This window comes from Aplysia californica, unplaced genomic scaffold (genome assembly GCF_000002075.1).
Source record: "Aplysia californica isolate F4 #8 unplaced genomic scaffold, AplCal3.0 scaffold00042, whole genome shotgun sequence".
Classification (NCBI taxonomy): domain Eukaryota; kingdom Metazoa; phylum Mollusca; class Gastropoda; order Aplysiida; family Aplysiidae; genus Aplysia; species Aplysia californica.
Genome location: NW_004797312.1, coordinates 1,186,813 through 1,205,154, shown reverse-complemented (window position 1 = coordinate 1,205,154; position 18,342 = coordinate 1,186,813). Strand labels below are relative to the sequence as shown.

The following is an 18,342-nucleotide window of genomic DNA, read 5'->3' as shown; positions in this document are numbered from 1 at the left end:
GGGGGGTGTCCTTGAGCTAGGTGCACGGTAACTGCTTCACGCCCGCACCCCCCGTTTCACTCACCACTGAACTGGCTAATCACGACGCCGCACCGCTGACTGCCTTTATGGAGCCGACCTACACTGTAGGCTATAGCCCCCCATTGCCCAACCCCTTCCCCTAGATACAGCTCACTCGATCTCTCCCGCTGTATCCAAGTTCGGTACTTTCCTTGCCCTGCTAAATCCAATCATAAATAAATAAGTAATTATTAATTTATTGAAAAAGGGGATTCCGGTAAAGTCCCGCTGTAGGGGTCAGATGGAATAGTCTTGCGTCGAGATCTACACACGGTGTCTATGGCTATGAACTTGGATAGAGAAAAAAAGGCAGCTGAAATGGCCATTGTTGTCAAAGAGCGTGGCCTCATACAATGCACACATCGAAGAATGTTGGAGTGGAGTTTGCACAGTGCACACACAACACGGCGAGTCGAACAACACAGTACTTCTGTGTAGAACGAGGATGGACCTTCCGGTTACCGTGTACGTAGACTCTGAGACTACGTGCCCGGTTACTGTGTATGTAGACACAATGTGTATCGGTCTGCTTTCGTGCGCTTCTACTTCTAGAAATTTCTGTGTTGTTCCAAAACGCACGTTGGTAGAACTCTAGTTTTGTGTTGTTTTGAAACGCACAGCATGGGATACTGCTGACAGTTGATGTTCGTCCATTAAAAATTTGAAGGTGTTATTTTACTTTCTCTTTTATGCTCAGGTATTGTAGAGCACTTTTCTTGCTCTTTTTTGTCCCTTTTATGCAACATGACAACAAATAGGTTTTTCTAATTCACTCAGTAGGCCTATCCGTCAGTGCTCCAATCTACTTTGTTTTTATGGAAATGCCTAGGCCTACTTTCTGACAGTTCCTTACTTGCTCCTTCTTCTATGATGATCTACTCTATCTGTAAAAAAAGTGTGATAGCGTGTGTATGGCTACCGAAATTCCGTACCAAAGAATCCACACTTGCCTTCGTATTGTCTTGTAAAGTAGAAGTTCCAGATATTTACGGAAATTCTCTCTGCAAAAAGTTAATGTTATAGAAACCTACCGGATTGCGCATTCCTGCAATTGGCCATTATCCTGCTATGCATTCATTGCAGGTTGGTTTGCAATACGTTCTTACCTCTGCAAATTGGTCTAAATTATGCAGCTAGCCATGATAGCGCACTTTTTGTACCAATTTCCTCCTTTCTTTCATTCATTCATTCTTTTTTCTATCTTTGCATTGTTACTGGTCTGGAAAATCTGAGCGTTGGCGTTGATCAAGGAATGGATTTGTATATGAATCTATGGGAGCATAAGAGTGGTGATACTTAGGCTAAAACTACTAAAATCAAGAATAATTTGAAGTGGTGTTCCGAGGTTGTGTCATTTGACATTCAAACGTTGGGTAAATGTATCCTCAAGGTACATGTCTGTTCATTATTCCCAGGTTTGAGTTTGCCTTGTGTCACTGGTGTGATGATAAGTTAATTGAATCATAGTAACAATGGCGTGGGGAATATGCTTTTATATACAGTCGAACCTGTGTAAGATGGAATTGCAAGGGTGCCATAAAAAAATTCCGGCCTAGACAGGGGAATTTAGGGAGAGATGAAAAGGGGGGGGGGGGGCTCAAAGGCCCAGCCGGTGGGATCAAGGATCGCTTGTCCGATCGGCAAGCAGTGGTCAAAACTTCACACCTCTCAACTGCAATCCTGTCTGATAATGATATGCACCTCTCTTACTTATCCAATTATCACCAGTGCTTGCCTTTCATAGGACCACTGCTGTTTGACCTATCAAAAACAGAAACGTTTGAACATCTCCTTTGCTTCCACCCTTAGCCCCCCACCTATCAGTGTAATAGGCACAGTCAACCAATGCCACCCCTCACTGCCATATAACAACGATTAAAGAAACTCTTTTCTCGGCTGGCGTACAATCAGGGCGGCAGGCATTGGTCAAACTAATTTCACACCTCTGGCTACCCAGGAAAGTTTCCGTAGTGGCTCGCTACTCGAGCACTCTCACGGGCAGTCATGAAATTTCACAGCCACACTACCCTGACCATCGGCATCCCTCAGGGCTCACATAATGGGGTAACATCTACCCCTAAATTGCACATCTACTCCCCTTCCTCCCCTAGCGGCATGGCCATGGTGTAAAGTTTAGAGCCGGCGGAACCAAACTTGCGAGTTTTGTTTCAAATCAGGGCTGAGCGGGCAAGTCATTTTCCATCTTAGACAGGTGAAACCCTAGGAAGAGAGCGGATTTTTCTTTCCGTTTCCGCGTTGGACAGATTTCCGTTATATACAGGTAATTAAAGAGGAATATATCAAGGGGGGAGCCGGGAGATTCTGTTGAGACAGGTTTCCTTTTTACACAGGTTTCCGTTAAGGCAGGTTCGACTGTATTGCCAACAGAGGAAAGATAATATGTAGGTGAAGAAATCAAACAAAAGACAACACTTTGTGAAAAAATGGATGTTATAATGCAGACCTGCCACTCGTCCCGATTTTTTCCCCAAATAGCAAGGACCCCGATTTTCCCGATTTCGATCGCGTGTATCCTGATTTTTTTGTTTTATGTCTGTTGCATCAGATTCTTAGGAAGAAATAAAAATTTTTTCTGCCTTCTCTTTTGCTCGGAAGCACCGATTAGACTTCTAAAAAAACCCTCAGGAGGCACTAGAACGCTATTTTCTAAAACATCAATGCAGATAGTAGTTGACTCGCACATATTTTTACAACTAAAATTGAAGTAATATCGATTTGGAATTCCACTGATCCGTAAAGTTTATAAATTATTTGTTTTTGAGGTTTTCATTCAGACACAATTTGGGTCAGTCAGGGGGGTTTAGCCCCCCCCCCCCCCCCTTTTATCTCCCATTTGATGTTCAAAATTGGGTTGAAAATTTTCTTAATTTAATTATTGACTTTGTGACAGTTTTAGAGGCCATAATATAGTGATCTGCAGCAAAAAAGTACGGCTGTTTGGCCCAGACAGCAGTGTAGCTTGTCTGTGTAGATGGAGGTAGATTAGATGTCTCTCGGCCTGCAATATATTATAATATTTCATCATTCATTAATAGTGTCTTTCGTTTTGTTCTGTATATTATTCCTCTTGTGTCTGTGTATTTGGTTTTGCACAATGTCGGTGTGTTTGGTTTTGGGCTTATGGAGGAGGAGGAGGGCTGTTATTGTTATTAATTATAGAATAACTTTTATTTTTGAGAGAAAGTTTGATGAATATGTGTGAGGTAAAAGTAAAGGGTTAGAATTTAGAGTTGGGGTGGATAAAGGATTAATTGTCAGGTAAAAAAAAATACTGAGTTTTTGGCTTCGAAGAGAGCATGTTTCTTCAATTTTGGATTAAAGGAAGTGCTGGCCATCCGAAAAAAAAAAATCCTGTAATGGTTTCTGAATTTGTTCTGAGGACTGTCAGCAACAACCAGTTGAGTCCAGTTTTTGATAATGCCTTGGTAGACTGGAAGAGGAGACTTTTACAAGTGATAGACATGGTGGTGGTGGGAAATGTTCACCATTTGTTTCTCATGTGGTTTTGTCAAAAGGTGTGAGGTTTTACAGCATCTGGGATGATAACCAGTTCACTGTTGGAGAGGCACATGATAGCTTGGTGGCTCTAGAGGCATCTATCTATTGGACAGTTGTCACCTATGTTGATATAGCTGAATTAGTTCTGGTCGGTACCGGCGAAACCCAGTGTCGGTACTTTCCCAGGAACCGCCAGTACCAGTACCGTACTGTGGGTGACACCAGGAGGTGACGTCACAGACCATGCGTCTCGCCACGATCAGCCCCGCCTGCACCCCACCACACACACACACACAAGTCAGAATTGGAGAGGCGAATTGTGATGCATAATACCTTTGAAGTTTGCCGCCGAACTGGCTAAAACTTTGCATGCAGAATTTTTTAAATAATTATCGTCACTAAAAGCTAATTTCATTTTCGGAATCAGCGTATCAAAATAAGCAAAGTGGCTTGCGTGGAACCCGATTTGATGCCATTTTTTAATTTAAGCAAACTTCGTTTTTAATTGTCAATTTTGAATCTGGAGTCATGTATCAAGGTCACTCGCTGCGTTATGTGCATCTTACGTCACAGCTGCTAGATCTAGGCCTAGGCCTACATACAGCACACTTCCTGTGGCCTGGTAAAAAACCGTTGTTGTCAACCTATACGTTCTTACTCTCTGAGCGTCTAGGTGTCGACTCCTTCCCAGAGCCGTTACTGGAGACCTGGTGCCAGTACTGACACCTCCTTCAGTAGAGATGGGAGTTCCGGTACCTGCCCATCCCTAATATATATACAGATTTCAACTTAAGTTAAGGACCACTTGCAAACACTCTGAGTGTTCTTCTTGGGTCGACTTGCACATGGGCGTTCTTGGACTGATCCAGTAGCTTGATGGCGCTGCCTCAGGCGGACAATGACAGAGTGTGACACTGCAAGCCTTCTGGCAACTTCTCGGGCTCCAACTCCATTCTGCAGCCATGACATAGCCCTGGCACGATCAAAGTCTTTCAGCTTTCGTCTTGATGGCATGTTGATGCGATACTGGATTTTGCGCAAACGGCGGCTTATATGGCAACTAAAGTGGGCACAGTTCGAGACCATACGTCCGTTTATGACGTGCACCAGAAATTTTAACTGAGGAATGTCCGTGGTGTCGCACACAAGTCGATAAAAAACAGCAAATTTGGCTAAAATTCCCCGAGGATTTCCGTGCAGCTTGTAGTGGTTTTGCCCCTTTAGGAAGCTTTGTAGCATGCATTGGTAACCCATATATACACTTTCAGAGTACAAAATTTTGAAACATTCCTTGCTGTCTTTTTTCAGATTAAAAAAATAAATCAGGGTGTCTGTCAAGGTGGTCCTTAACTTATGTTGAAGCCTGTATAAAAGTTGAATTCCACCTGGTGGGAACTTCCTGAGTCAGCTTCAATGCCTTGTCTGTTTGTTGCTGCTCCCTTAGACAGTCCAGTGGGTGGTTGGCGGGTGTTCTGGTGTGGTTTGCTTCTTCTTTCCTATCAAATATCTATCATCCTTATCTCCCCCTTCTTCTTTTTTATGTTTGTTACTCTCAAAACTTAACTTAGACAGTCCGCTGCTTGTTTACATGCTGTGGTGGAAATAGGACACAAAGTGACAATGTCCTGGACCTTGTTCATTGTATCCCTGAGCTGTTCGGCATTACCAAAGAGCGCTTTCATGACCAAAGTGAGGGTGTGGTCAAAACATGAAGATTTCAGAGGTATGGGGGGGTGGGAAACAACTCCATTGGCAAGATCACTACAAAGAGCATTTGTGAAGCGTGCTGACAAAATGAGTTACTTCTCGGATTCCAGCTTTAAGGAAATTGGTACATCATGCTTGTAGGTGAAGTTTTTACAATTTATAAGTATGAAATAATCGAAGACAGGTTATAGCTAAAGATTATATATATGGCATCAGTAGAAAATCTGTTTGGCCCAGACAGCAGTGTGTCTGTGTAGATGGGGGTAGATTAGATGTCTCTCAACCTGCAATATATAATATTTGATAATTCATTAATAGTGTTCTTTCGTACATGCATTTATGTAAAGTGCCTAGAGCTGTGTTTACACTGGAGTGGGCACTATAGAAATGATCTTCATTATTATGATTAAATTTGACCCTATTGTCGATTTTTTTGCCAATATCTCCATTTATTGATTGTGAGAAGTAACTCATTTTGTCAGCAAGCTTCACATTTAGTCTTGTCAATATTCCAGTGCTCGATGACCATTTAAAATTCTTTAGTTACGTTTTTTTTTCCTGAAGTGTGAGCGTTCACCATTGTCAGGTTAAGTTAAACACAAAGACCGAAAGTTGCCACAGTGGTGAGAGACAGTGTCCCCAGACAGTCAAATATCCTTGAGTAGCCCTCGATGTCCACATATCAGCTGTCGGAGCAACAGTGTAGCACTTCTTGCGCTTTTGAGGATTATTAACTTGAGCTCATCAGTTTGTTGATGTTGCATTTTTGGCAAGTCCCTTGAGATGATTGTCCTGCTTGGTACTGGCCACCAACAAGTCTTTTTGTCCTCTGTCCTCTGTGACTGAGAAGGGCTGCTTTGACCTTGTCTGTCAGGGCTGGCTTAGGCTGAGTGGGATACAGCATCCCAGCAGACCGAGATAGAAACACTTGATAGAACACCTCCCTACTCAGGACTTAGACTCACACCTTGTACATGTCATGGTGAAGAGCCTAACACCTACACCGCAGATACTGGTAACCATTTATAATGGCTCAACAATATAAATATAACTTAGTATCTTGTTGCAGTCTTTCACATTATGAGGCTGCTGTTGAAAAGCTTTTAAGCTTTAGAAACTTATTTAAATTGCATCTAATGGTTTTTATTGAAATTTTTTTGCAAAACATATATTATTGTAAAATTTACCTTTTCTTGTTTTGTTTTTTTCAGAGAGCAACATGATACATAAGTTATCCTAGAGTTGTCTGCTGGAGGACAAACCATTTGCTGTCAAGATGGATGGTAACGTGTACAATTATGGTAAGGGAAGAGGAAGAATTGCAAATTGTGTGGCTTGCTTGTTTTTTATTCCGGTGTCATTGGTTTCCGAGTTTTTGTGTTGCAACCGAAAAAAAAAGCAGCGATATTCAGGTTTTATGTTCTCAAGTTTTGTTCCTGAAAAGTTTGAGATCAAAAACATTGACAGCGTAATAGTTTTGATTTTAAGTTCGTGTTATTGGTGTTCTATTTACATAAAGATTTATGTTTTTTGATGCAAGAGCTCAGATAGTTAAAAATGAATCTTTTTTTTCTTTCATTAGAATGTGTTGGGATATATATATTTGAACACATCTTCTTGCATGTCTCTAGCTTCTGCTTGTTTACACTTTGGTTTCAAATAATCCTGATGCTGGTGATTATGCTCTGCGCAGCAAGGACTTAAGGCTGTGAAACAGAAGTTTGAATTAAGCTTGGCTTCACAGTCTGCGGAGATGCTTGAAGCAACCTGAACCTTTAGTTTAATTTTGTCTATCGAGGTACTCTCTGTCTAGGTGCTTTTTGTCTCTTTCTCGTCTGTCTTTGGATTTGGTGCTTCCAGTTTAAATTATATTGTGTCTGTTACTTGTAATAAAAAAGACCACCTCTTCTACTACTACATGTACCACCTCTGCCAACCCTTTCAAGGGCTCCCCTTGCTATGCCTTTTTTGAGACTTTGACGCATTAGGTTAACCTTCCCAGTAGGTTGGTATTTATTCTGCACCCATGTGCAATAAAGTGTAACATTTGGCCTGGGCTGTTTCAGACCTCCATGAAATGAAAAGAAAAATATGCTCTTTGCTTGTTTATAACAAAACATGTTCTTTAGTGCATGATTGCATTGTGTGTAGGTGTGTTGTTGGGGTCAAGTCACAGGGATAAGCACAGTCTGTGCAGTATGATGTGTTTTTTTTCTGGTAAGTCAACTGTTTTACGCTCCTCGCAATTGCACACGAGCGCACGGGACACGTTAAACATTTTCAGTTTGGTAGGAATTTATTTTGAATTTTGCCAGGGTGGTGGCCGAAGCCTACTCTTATATATATCGATTTTGGACCACCAAGGGATCTTTATCGTGTACAACTTGCACACGTGACTCCAAGATTTTTCCCTCTTGTCCGAGAAGGCTAGGTGTTCGATCTCACCTACCCTAAGATTAGGGGTGTGGCTGAAAGACAGAAGTAAGAAGGAGCCAATTAGTACCAGACACACACATGTATTCACACCAATGCATCCCTACACACACACATTGTCACCGAACACACACTTACATACACACGCATGCACGCACTCACACACATAGGATCTTTGATATAATTTAGTATTGATTACTGTGCAGCCAGTTGATTGCTCCAAGTGTAAATTCAACTGCCCATTGCGTGTGTCGGAGGAAGATAGGAAAATCCTCTTTGAGAAGTACTGGAACCTTGAGTCGTATAAAGAAAAGGTTGAATTTATCGTTCTCTATTTTTTAAAATGTCAGGTTGACTTGAAGGTTATGGACGCCCTGCTCTGATAGAATGCAAGTCAAATTTGTGACTGCTGTTTTACTGAAGCTTGAAGGTCCCACAATAGACCACTTCTATAGGGGACGTCAGAGGAAAATGTATCTGCCGTACTCTCTAGCAATAGGATTCTATTGGAATAAATGATGGTGGGTCTTATATATAGTATAGAAATGGTAATAGACGGCTTGTGTGTTTCAACAGGTGTAGCTGTAGCACATAATGTATTTTATACACATTTTTTTGCAGATCGTGAAAGAAGTAACCAATATTTTTTTGTTTCCTCTTCTGATATTGCTACCAGCAGCTGCGGCCAACATGTGGAACAGCTACAGTGAGAGCTTCCAGCCCCCGGCTCTTGACCTGCAGTCGTACATGCAGCCAAGCCGGGAGCACTTTCCCCGGGAGCAGAACAAAAACCCTCTGGGGCCGTCTTCCTCCTACGTCTTCCTGAACTACCCCGAAGAGGCCCAACATCATCACCATCATCACCCTCAAGTTCACCATCATGAAAACATAAATCGGGGTCAGTGGCATTTTCCGGCATGGCCCAAAGTGAAACCTCGGTCAGACCAGATGCCCCATGCTCTGCCGAAGCGACCGTTGGAGAAGCATTTCAACAAAGAAGCTGATCTGGGTATGGCTTTGATGCATGCGACCCCTTCATTAAACCTTCCACCCCCGGGAGGATTCTGTGCCCCTGATATTACAGATAGAATTCTTGAAGATGTGCATAGGTTTGTGCCAAGTATCGACGACCAGGATTCTCTGAATTCAGCAAATTCTAATACGGCTGCTAATCCTTCATGCTTGCAGGTGCCTCCCCAACCTGCGCCATCAGCGCGTAATGTGTCCCGGAAAAATCCGGTGCCAAGGAAAAGGAAGGAGAGGTCAAAGCGAGACGATAAACCCAAGAAGAAGAGGACAAGAGATGAAGAAACTTGGGCAAGGAATATTCGCAAGAAGGCCCGAGCAAAAGGCGAGGCTTACGTCTCAGTAATGGGTAAACCAATCAAGGCAAGATCTGTGCAGCCAGTTGATTGCTCCAAGTGTAAGTTCAACTGCCCATTGCGTGTGTCGGAGGAAGATAGGAAAGTCCTCTTTGAGAAGTACTGGAACCTTGAGTCGTATAAAGAAAAGGTTGAATTTATCTCAGGGTGTGTGCACGAGTTCACTCCTCTGAGGCCAGTCAGTGGTCGAAGGGCGTATTCTCGTCGTTACATGCTCAAAGTGAGAGGCAAAGATGAGCGAGTTTGTAAGGAGTTTTTTGTCAGCACCTTTGATATTAGTGAAAGCACCATTGTCACCTACATGAGCAAGAAGCGCAAAGGGCCAGATGCCATAGCTGATTTACGCGGCAAACAGACGCCCAGCAATAAGACCTCCTCAGAAGTGGTCAGAACCATCAGGGAGCACATTTTGTCTCAGATTGGCCTCCAAGGGGAGCTGTCTCGTACGCCCAGTGAGGATGCTAAAAATGTGAAGAAACTGTATGCGCACTTTCATGCAGAATGTGAGGCGGATGGGAAAAAGCCGGCCAGCATATCTGTTTACCGCAAAGTTTATTCTGACATGCACATGGGCAAAACGGACCCACCAGTGGAAATACCTCCTGAGGACATTCTTCTTCTCTCCAACAATAAAAAGAAAACAAAACCCACAAAGGAAGATAATTCTTCTTCACACCCACCAGAACCAGCATCCAGCCCCGAGCTCGATTCGCCCAACCCCATTCCCTCAGGCTCCGAAGACATAAATGTCAGTCCTACTGAGACGGCATCACCGTTTGACTTGGGTCTCATCCCCACCCCCTACCACCCGGGTTCCGCTGATTTGCACCCTATGGGCAGTCACATGGAGAAAAGAATGTGCACCCTCAATATACCTCACACTGTGAATCAGCAGCAGCCTGAACATCAGCAACACCAACAGCAGCATCAGCACCAGCAGCAGAACATGAAGGCTTTGTACAATACACCATTCCAACCTGATTTTGTGAGCCCCATGGTAGAGAAATCGTCTCACATCAACCCGATTCTACCCTTCATGTGGGATACTGGCCGCATTGGTAATCAGTCCATCCCTTCTGATTGCCCCAATCTGGGTTACCCGCCCACCATGTTCCCTCCACAGAGTCACACAAGTCAGCCATCTTCATCAGCATTATCCTCTTCCCTATTCAACTACAGAATATCCACGCCTTCCTCTTCCTCAACCGCCCCTCCCCCACAACCGTCTACCTCAAACTTTGATGTTGAAACAAAGATTTATCAGCTACCAGTACCATTTCAGGGATCTCTGTCCTCCAAACCACAAAAGTCGTCTGGAAGCTCCGTAAATCGTAGCAGGAAGCCTAAAGAAAGTAAACCTAAAAAGGAGCCGAAGAAAAGAAGTCGTAATGAGGAATTGTGGGGCAGGAACATTAGAAAACGTTTACGATTCAAAGGCGAAGCATACACCTCTGTTAAAGGAAAGTTGGTGGAAGCTAAGAAAGTGCGTGAGGTGGATTGTTCGAAATGCAAGTTTAAGTGCACCTCAAGAATAACTGAAGAAGAACGTCTTGAGTTTAATAAAGAGTACTGGCATAAGGACACATACAAAAAGAAAATTGAATTCATTACTACACATGTTCAGACTTATACTCCAAAAAGAAAGATGACTGGAAGACGGGCGTTTTCTCGGAAATATTTGTTTGCAATCAAGGGTAGAGAGGAGCGTGTGTGTAAAGATTTCTTCAAGGCCACCTTGCACGTGAGTGAGAGTACAATAGCTACTGCTCTTGAGAAGGCCCGTAAAGGAGAGGAAGCCATTGTGGATATGAGGGGGAAACATAAACCTGTCAATAAGACAACTGAGGATACCCTTCAGAATATTCGTGAGCTCATCATCTACCTGACGGGTATGCGCCCTCATCGCGCAAGCAACAACAATTTTCTAAACCCTGAAAACCGTGATGTGAATCGACTCTATCAAGTTTACAAATACGATTGTGAAAAGAAGGATAAGAGAGTAGCGAGCCTGGGAATATTTCGGGGGGTTTTATCGAAAGACTTTTGTATTAAATCAGCTGCGGTTCCCAAGAAGAAGAAGAAGACGACCCGTGTCGCAGAAGAAGGTCCTTATCAAGAAAAGCAAGATGGCCACCCAGACTCGGGCCCTGTGTTTCCAGTAATGTTATTTGGTTCCATGAACTCATTGTCGACACGGAATGATTTGTCCACCGCACCTACCTCGGGCCATCAGCCCATGCCAGGCACAAGCTCTGAGGCAACTGAGAGCCAGGTGTCTCCATTTGCTGACCTCAACATACCCGTCCCGAGACCGTCGGTGTAAATGTACCATGCTCTTTTTATTTGTCTTTTTTGTCATTCTCATGCAACTTTTGACTGAATCAGAGTTTGATATTCTGAGAAATTTGTGGGGAAATTTTTTTTTAGTCAACAACCTTGTTTTCATAAAAAAATATTTTTGTCTTTTATTTTTCAAGATGTTGCTGTGCACAGAGCGACATTTGTCTTTAATGTGGCATCGAGGTGAAAGCAGGCATTGGTCAAAATAATGATATCGAAGAAGCCAGAATTTTTCTGCCCTGGGGCAATTTTAATATAATTTTTTTTTTCGACTCGGCACCTGTTATGTCTACTTAAAAACACATTATTGGGCAGATTTTACTGAAAAAGACTAATCAAAGGCATAAAAAAAAATGTGAATTTCCAGCTTCCAAAGATACACAAGCTTTGAGAGTCACGGTACTTTAGCAGCCATTTTATCACTAATTTTACCCCTGACACCAGGCAACCCTTACCTCCTTTAATTGTAAATATTTAGATTTCTCTTCAACTTCAAGATAGATGAGTGATCTTTTCATAAAAAGCGTGGCAAATGAATAGGTTTTAAGATTATACTAATAACTCAATGTGCCCAAAAATTGACAAGCGCCTGATTCCAGAGTGTCGTGACACATTTAGACTCAAATATTCAGTTGGAAGGTCAGTGTTGGAACTAAAAAATAGACCATACTTCAGTGAACACCATCAAAAAATGTGACCTGGGTAATTTTGGAATAGCATAATGTGTATAGAGACAACATTAACACAGTTTCTCATGTGAATTAAAACAAAGAATTTTTTTAGTTGATCTTAAGACTAACGCTAAAACTTTGCGATATATGAATGAAAAATTGATTTTGAAGTGATGAAGTAGAGCTCGCCAATCCTGGTCAGCTCCATTTCGTGGTTGGTTGGTGTACTCTGGTTGGAGATGCTACTTCTTCTTCAAAAAAAATATATGTGAGACATAGCGGTGAAATTAAGCGCTCGTCAAAATAATGAAATCGTAGACACTGGCATTTTTCCGCCAATTTGACAACTTTAATTGAATTTCAGTTTTTTGGCTCAATGCCTTTTATGTCCTTTTATAAACACATTTATGTGTTTTTTTTGGCTGAAAAATGTTGATTTAAGATACAAAAGATGTACATTTTCAGTTTTCAAGGACTCTCAAGCTTGGTTTGGAAGTCATCAGATTTTGGCATCTATTTTCTCATTAATCTTACCTCTAAAATCAGCTGATCCACACCTTCAATTGCAAATATCTCCACTTTTATTCAAGATAGATGGGTATTTTTGTCTCGGAAAGTAAGACAAATGAACAAGCTTTAAGGTGATACTAATAACTCTGTAGGCCTATATGCCCAAAAGCCCAAAAATTGACGAGCGCCTGATTCCACTGCGTACACTTATTATTTTCATTGCCAATATCAATTCCAGGCTAAATGTGACCGTGATTGTGCTGCTTTTCTGTAACTCTGTAAACTACTTTCAAACAACAAAAAAGACTGAATACAGCTGAGCTGATGCAGTAGTGCATCTGTGGATTACTTTTGAGACGACCATTTGTATTGAATTGGGACAATAGTTTTCTACTGTTTGAAAAAAAAAGAAGAAATATATCTGGAATTGTCTATTTATACATATTTTCAACATTTCAGTTGAGTGATTTTCTAAGTGGAAGAGACTTCGGGTGAATAATTATCCTGGCAGGTGAAAAATAGAAGTCTGTTCCCCTTTTCGTTTGGGCATATTGTTTGGGTTTTTTAAATTTGTTTTGAATCTGAGATTAGTTTGGCTTGGCTCCTAACTTTGTGTGATTCTTCACAAGCCTGTTTTTGTTTTCACATGTCTCAATAATACTCTTTGACCAAAACACTCACCAGTGGGAACCTAAAAGCAGATGGGTTGATTTTCCTAATAAATCAGAAATCTGGGTTTCTGCAGTTGTCTGGATTTTGCCTGACTTCTTGATCATACAAGATGTATGTGACGAATGGTCTGTAAATTTTTTGCATGCACGTTTTCACGAGGTCGGAAAAAAAGTTCAGGGTACTTTTCTTGTAGTCAATTGTCATATTTGTTGAGGAGAACATTTGAAAAGAATGTGTGGTTTATGAACTTTTGTGATCTGGTGGAGTCTAGAGTAATTAGGTGTTTACACTTAACTTGACTTGCACCCAGGTCTAGGGTTTCATTTGCTGAGAAAGAGAAGAATGCTAGAGAATGAGCTTATTGCTGTCAGTTCAGGCTGTAATGAAATGTGGCAGCTGTTGTACCATATTGCTTGGTATATATTCAAGTTTGTCAGCCATGATGATGTTTGTTTTTGAGAAACGTTTCCTTACGTTAACAGTTTTGGGGTGTGTTTTTGAGAAGCATTGTCTCATGTATTTTGAGACCAATGTAAAGTAAGAGTTTGTACATTGTTCCGAACTCCTTACCTGCTGTCACTATGCGTCATATTACCTCCTGTAGTCCTTTCACATGCAGCATTTAAGTGTTCTGTGACATTTTCTTTTATGTTCCAAAGCATAAAAGCATTGTGGAGAGACAACACCTTTTGTTGTTAATAACAAAGTTTGGATGGATGCAAATAGAGGAACCAGGGGACATTAGAGTAAACGTGACCGGCTTAGAATGCAATATAGCGGAGACCGAAATCATATAATGGATACATTTGCACTGCACTTTTGAATTTTTTAATGCCAATGAAGTGCAAGTATGAATGTATCCTATAAATTTCCTTTTCATATTTATATGTTCAATGCAACACAGTTTTTTCCCTTTCAATCACAAACCTGCTTTTGTGACATTGACGATTTATCTCACTGTGCATGAATTAAAGGTCATCAAAACAGCCGTGGAGAAAAGGGGATGGCAATAATAATTATATATTTTTTTTAATGTACCTGTCAGAATGAATGAACTCACTTAGGAAGTGGGCTATGACAATATATCATCCCAGTGTGGAATCAGATTCACATCTTTTGCACTCAGGGAAAGGAGCCTGACCATTACCCCTCTTATGCTGGTGTTGTGAAGGACTGAACTCTGATAACAGAGTCGGAGGTAAATGTGGGATCAGTGAAAGAAATGTGGTACAGCTCTTGAACAAACTCAGCAATGCCTTACAATTTGTTGTGTAGAACATTCCCTTCTAAGCTACAACATCTCTCAGCGTGAACATCATTGAAAGTTAGGGGTCAAGGTTTTATTCCGTCTACTTAACTCTTTATCCCACTACGCAGGGGCCCTTTTTTGGTACTAAATTTAAACATGAAAAAAAACGTCACTAAACGGTCATTAAATCAAAACAAGTGAACCTATCTAGATAGTTCTTCATCTAACAAATGAACTCTCGATAAAAGCGACCTGTTTTCGACAATTACTGAAAAGTAATTTGATTTTAAACGTCGTCGTAAAGGAATGTACCCGAGCCGCAACCAATGGCTCACTAACACAGCAGTTCTGACCGTGAGCTGCTGCCAACGGTGTGCTGGAGATAAGGAGTTAATATACAGCGTTGGGGGCGCTGTTTGCTCACATGCTGTCAGGCCATACAATGGTGTATGAGGCTTAGGCGTGGACTCAAATCTCCAAATGGGCATTGTCGTATCTTAAATCATTTTTAGAAGCTTTCATAATCATAGCTCTCTGCTCCCTGTGTCCGCTTCTTGGGAGAGGGATATGAAAAGGAAAAGCCGCACCTCACTGATAATAACTGTTATGAAGGTAAATATTGTAGTTGTAAGATATATTTTTAGAGATATTTTTTATGTCTGGCTTGCTGAGGATACAATCCTAAATGAATTTTGTGATAGTGCTTGTTAGCACATAGTAGCAATGGTTCATGTTTGAAATGGAAAAATACTAAGTATGCCGGCTAACTGTGGATCTGATCCATAGTGAATGTCTTCTGTCTGTACAGTGGCTGGAAAGCTGGGCGGTCTGCTTTGATTTAGTTTTCAGTACTTTCAATTTCAATACCTGACAGACCCAACTGCTGCCACTTTTTGTGAATGTAAATACTTGATTTGCATATTTTTTTTTTCTATTTCTACCTCGATATACATAATTTGTTTTGTCCGTCAATGTTTTTTCTATGAATGAAAGTGAGGTGCTTTTGCCCTCTTGAGTATAAAAAGCCTGAGGGTCTCTCGTTTTTCAAAACTGACAATCTCCTGATTTCTATGTTGATTCAATGCAAAATTTCTCAGGGTATGTCTGGTTGCTGTTTTGAGAAAGTCTGTTCTGGTGCACAATTAACGGCAGTCACAAAAATGTTACAAATGTGTAAATTGAAGTATTTGATTAATGTATGAATTGTTGGTCCTGTATTTTAATTTTAGAAATAGATAAAGCATGATAAAGCAAGAACAATGTTTAAAAGAGAAAAGTAGGCTGACTAACAATGTCTACCCAGAGTTTTGTCAATGCAGTTTGTACTGACTTTAAAATATGGTGTATGGTGGCAGTGGTTGTCAGCAACACCGTCCCATTTATGAGAGCTTTTTTACCGACTGTAAATGAGTGTACATATTACTATTTTCATCTCTGTCATCATCACATACTGTAGCATATTTGTAGGAGCCAACAGCATATTATTTCCCTTTAATAAAAGATCAGTTTATAAAATTTCTGACATCAAAGGGGGCTCGAACTTCTACTACAAAGATTATCCTTGAAGCTTCTTAATAGCAACATGTGTATACTTTTATAGATTTTATTATCTTTATTGCCCAGTTCAACAGATGATAAAAGGGAGTGTTTTTAATAAAATGCAACAATTTTTTTCTTTGAAGTACAGTCGGGCACAGATGACCTTAACACTCAAAACTCTAAATCACAGATAGCTTGTAGTTGCACAATATGTCATTCCACGACTGAACGCTATATTTTCTTTGTATTGGCAACACTTGTTTTCTCAACACCCGAATGGATTTGTCAATCAGCTCGGCTTGAAAAACCCTGATCAATTTTTTCTCACAATTGTCTTCAATTCTAATTGCCCTGCGTACACGATGGCGCTTATCGTCATCGAGAGTATCGGGTTACACAAGCCCACCAGGCTCACGCCTGCACAGCATTATACACACACTGCTGGTATCAAGAAGCATCACCGCACCTTATTTGTAGTGTGCTTAGGTCGTACGGTGTGTGAATTATGTTTGTGTGTATGTAAAAATGTGCGTGTGTGGTTGTTTGAACGAGAAGATTTGGGTTGGGAAGTGATTACATGGGTTGTAAACACAAGAGGGGTAGGTGGCGAGCTCTGACTTGTGTTGTTTACGTCGTCGTGTTTGTTATCTGATGTAAGAGCAATTTTATTTTAGTCTTAAGGCTCATCAGCAATGCTCTCTTCCTTTCTCTTGATTGGACACCGAACAAGGTCCATGCAATGTCCATCCTCTTATAGATATACTGGGCACTTTTCATGATGGCAGATAAGAAAAAACTCATGTCTGGGCCTGACAATAGAAACCAAAGCTCAGATTTTAGTAGTGGTTGAGAATTAGTCCTGCACAAAAACAGACAGTATCTGCAAATCAAGATAAATAAAAAATGCCAGCAATGAAAGCAAGCACATTTTTCCAAATTTGAGAACATCGAGCTGGCACCAGCAAGAACGTACCATGTCATCTTTTATCTCTAGTCTTATTATTTTGATGACAAAAGCAAGTGACATCGCAAAGGAACTTGGCCTTGACTTAATTAACATGCATTCTCTTGATGGTTGGATGGGTTCAAAAAGAGACACTTCATTACTTTAACAGCTGTGTTTGGCGAATACGTAACAGTAAATCTGTTATGGTAGTGTGATTTAGTTTCTGACCATTGCACCGTCACAGTTACTTCAATAGTTTCTCTGATTTGAACGTTTTATCGGTTTGCCTGGATTATAGATGTGCCGAACATACTTGTCAAATCCAGATGTGGTTTGAGTTAAATCCATGCCCAACTGTACATGTTGTGGGATAAAAAAAGATTCCTGGAAAGATTAAGGAAGAATCGCTCAGTTGCATTTCCCAGCAACAAGAAATTAATTTGATTTAAAAGAAAAAGTAAATGAGTTGGACTTCTGTTCCAAGATTGAAGGGAACAGGCGGAGAATGTGTTTGTTTCCAAGAAGCACACTATTGATATCAAGGGGTGTATTTGGAGTCTCGAAAGTTTCTTTTTTAATACCTCAAATGGAATAGTAGTATTTTCCCAATGCAAGTAGTGGTGGCTGCTTGGCAGGCACATGACTACAAGATTGTTTTCTGTTTGGTCAAACCTTGTGAAGAATGCAGAAAAGGTTTGTTTTTTTGTCACTATTTTCCTCTCAAAATCAAAGTGACCAATTTGCTAATGAAATGTTGATACTTGTACTTGCATTCGTCTATTTGAAAAAAAAAAAGATCAAGTGGAAATGAAAACGGTAAGCATGTTTTACCTGACTTTTGGACACCTCTGTGCACAGTAGGTACTATTCTGAGGATTGCACCTTGTTTTCACTCGAAGTCTTGGGTGTTTTAAAAAAAAATTCTATAGTTTTGTGAATATTTCCCTCTATGCAAACACATTCTCCTTAGAGACAACAATGTTCACTATGAGGATGTCGGGTGAAACGTTTTAAAAGACATAATTACGTAACTATATTATGTATGTGTTCTGAATCTACATGTCCTGTCCTTGTAATACAGATGTGAGTGTTCACCAATGCATATGCGTGTCATATTGTTTTCGACGTTACTCTTGATAAGGAATGTTTGCCTGAAAACAAATTGAGGTGTGTTGTTCACAACTTGAACTTTTTAGTGCTCCATTCATTTAGATCTATAGTTATATCGAACTTTGAACTTGTAACAGCATTCATTACAGTGTACTTTTGTTTTTATTTGACATAAATGTCGGTGGAGAAGATCTTATATATTCT

The 18,342-nt window shown here is 40.8% G+C and overlaps 1 protein-coding gene across 2 annotated transcripts in view; it reads left to right on the top strand.

Moving 5' to 3' along the window:
- LOC101854391 overlaps nt 1-17,823 on the top strand; it is a 23,588-nt gene extending 5,765 nt beyond the window's left edge. Inside the window, exons 2-3 of one of the 2 annotated variants that reach the window (XM_013079176.2) lie at nt 6,498-6,587; nt 8,396-17,823. In XM_013079176.2, coding sequence (XP_012934630.1) covers nt 6,563-6,587; nt 8,396-11,424 — 3,054 coding nt within the window. In that variant the 5' untranslated portion in view covers nt 6,498-6,562 and the 3' untranslated portion in view covers nt 11,425-17,823. The remainder of the gene's footprint in view (nt 1-6,497; nt 6,588-8,395) is intronic. The other variant, XM_005092203.3, reaches the window with a different exon arrangement.
- Nucleotides 17,824-18,342: the final 519 nt, after the last annotated feature.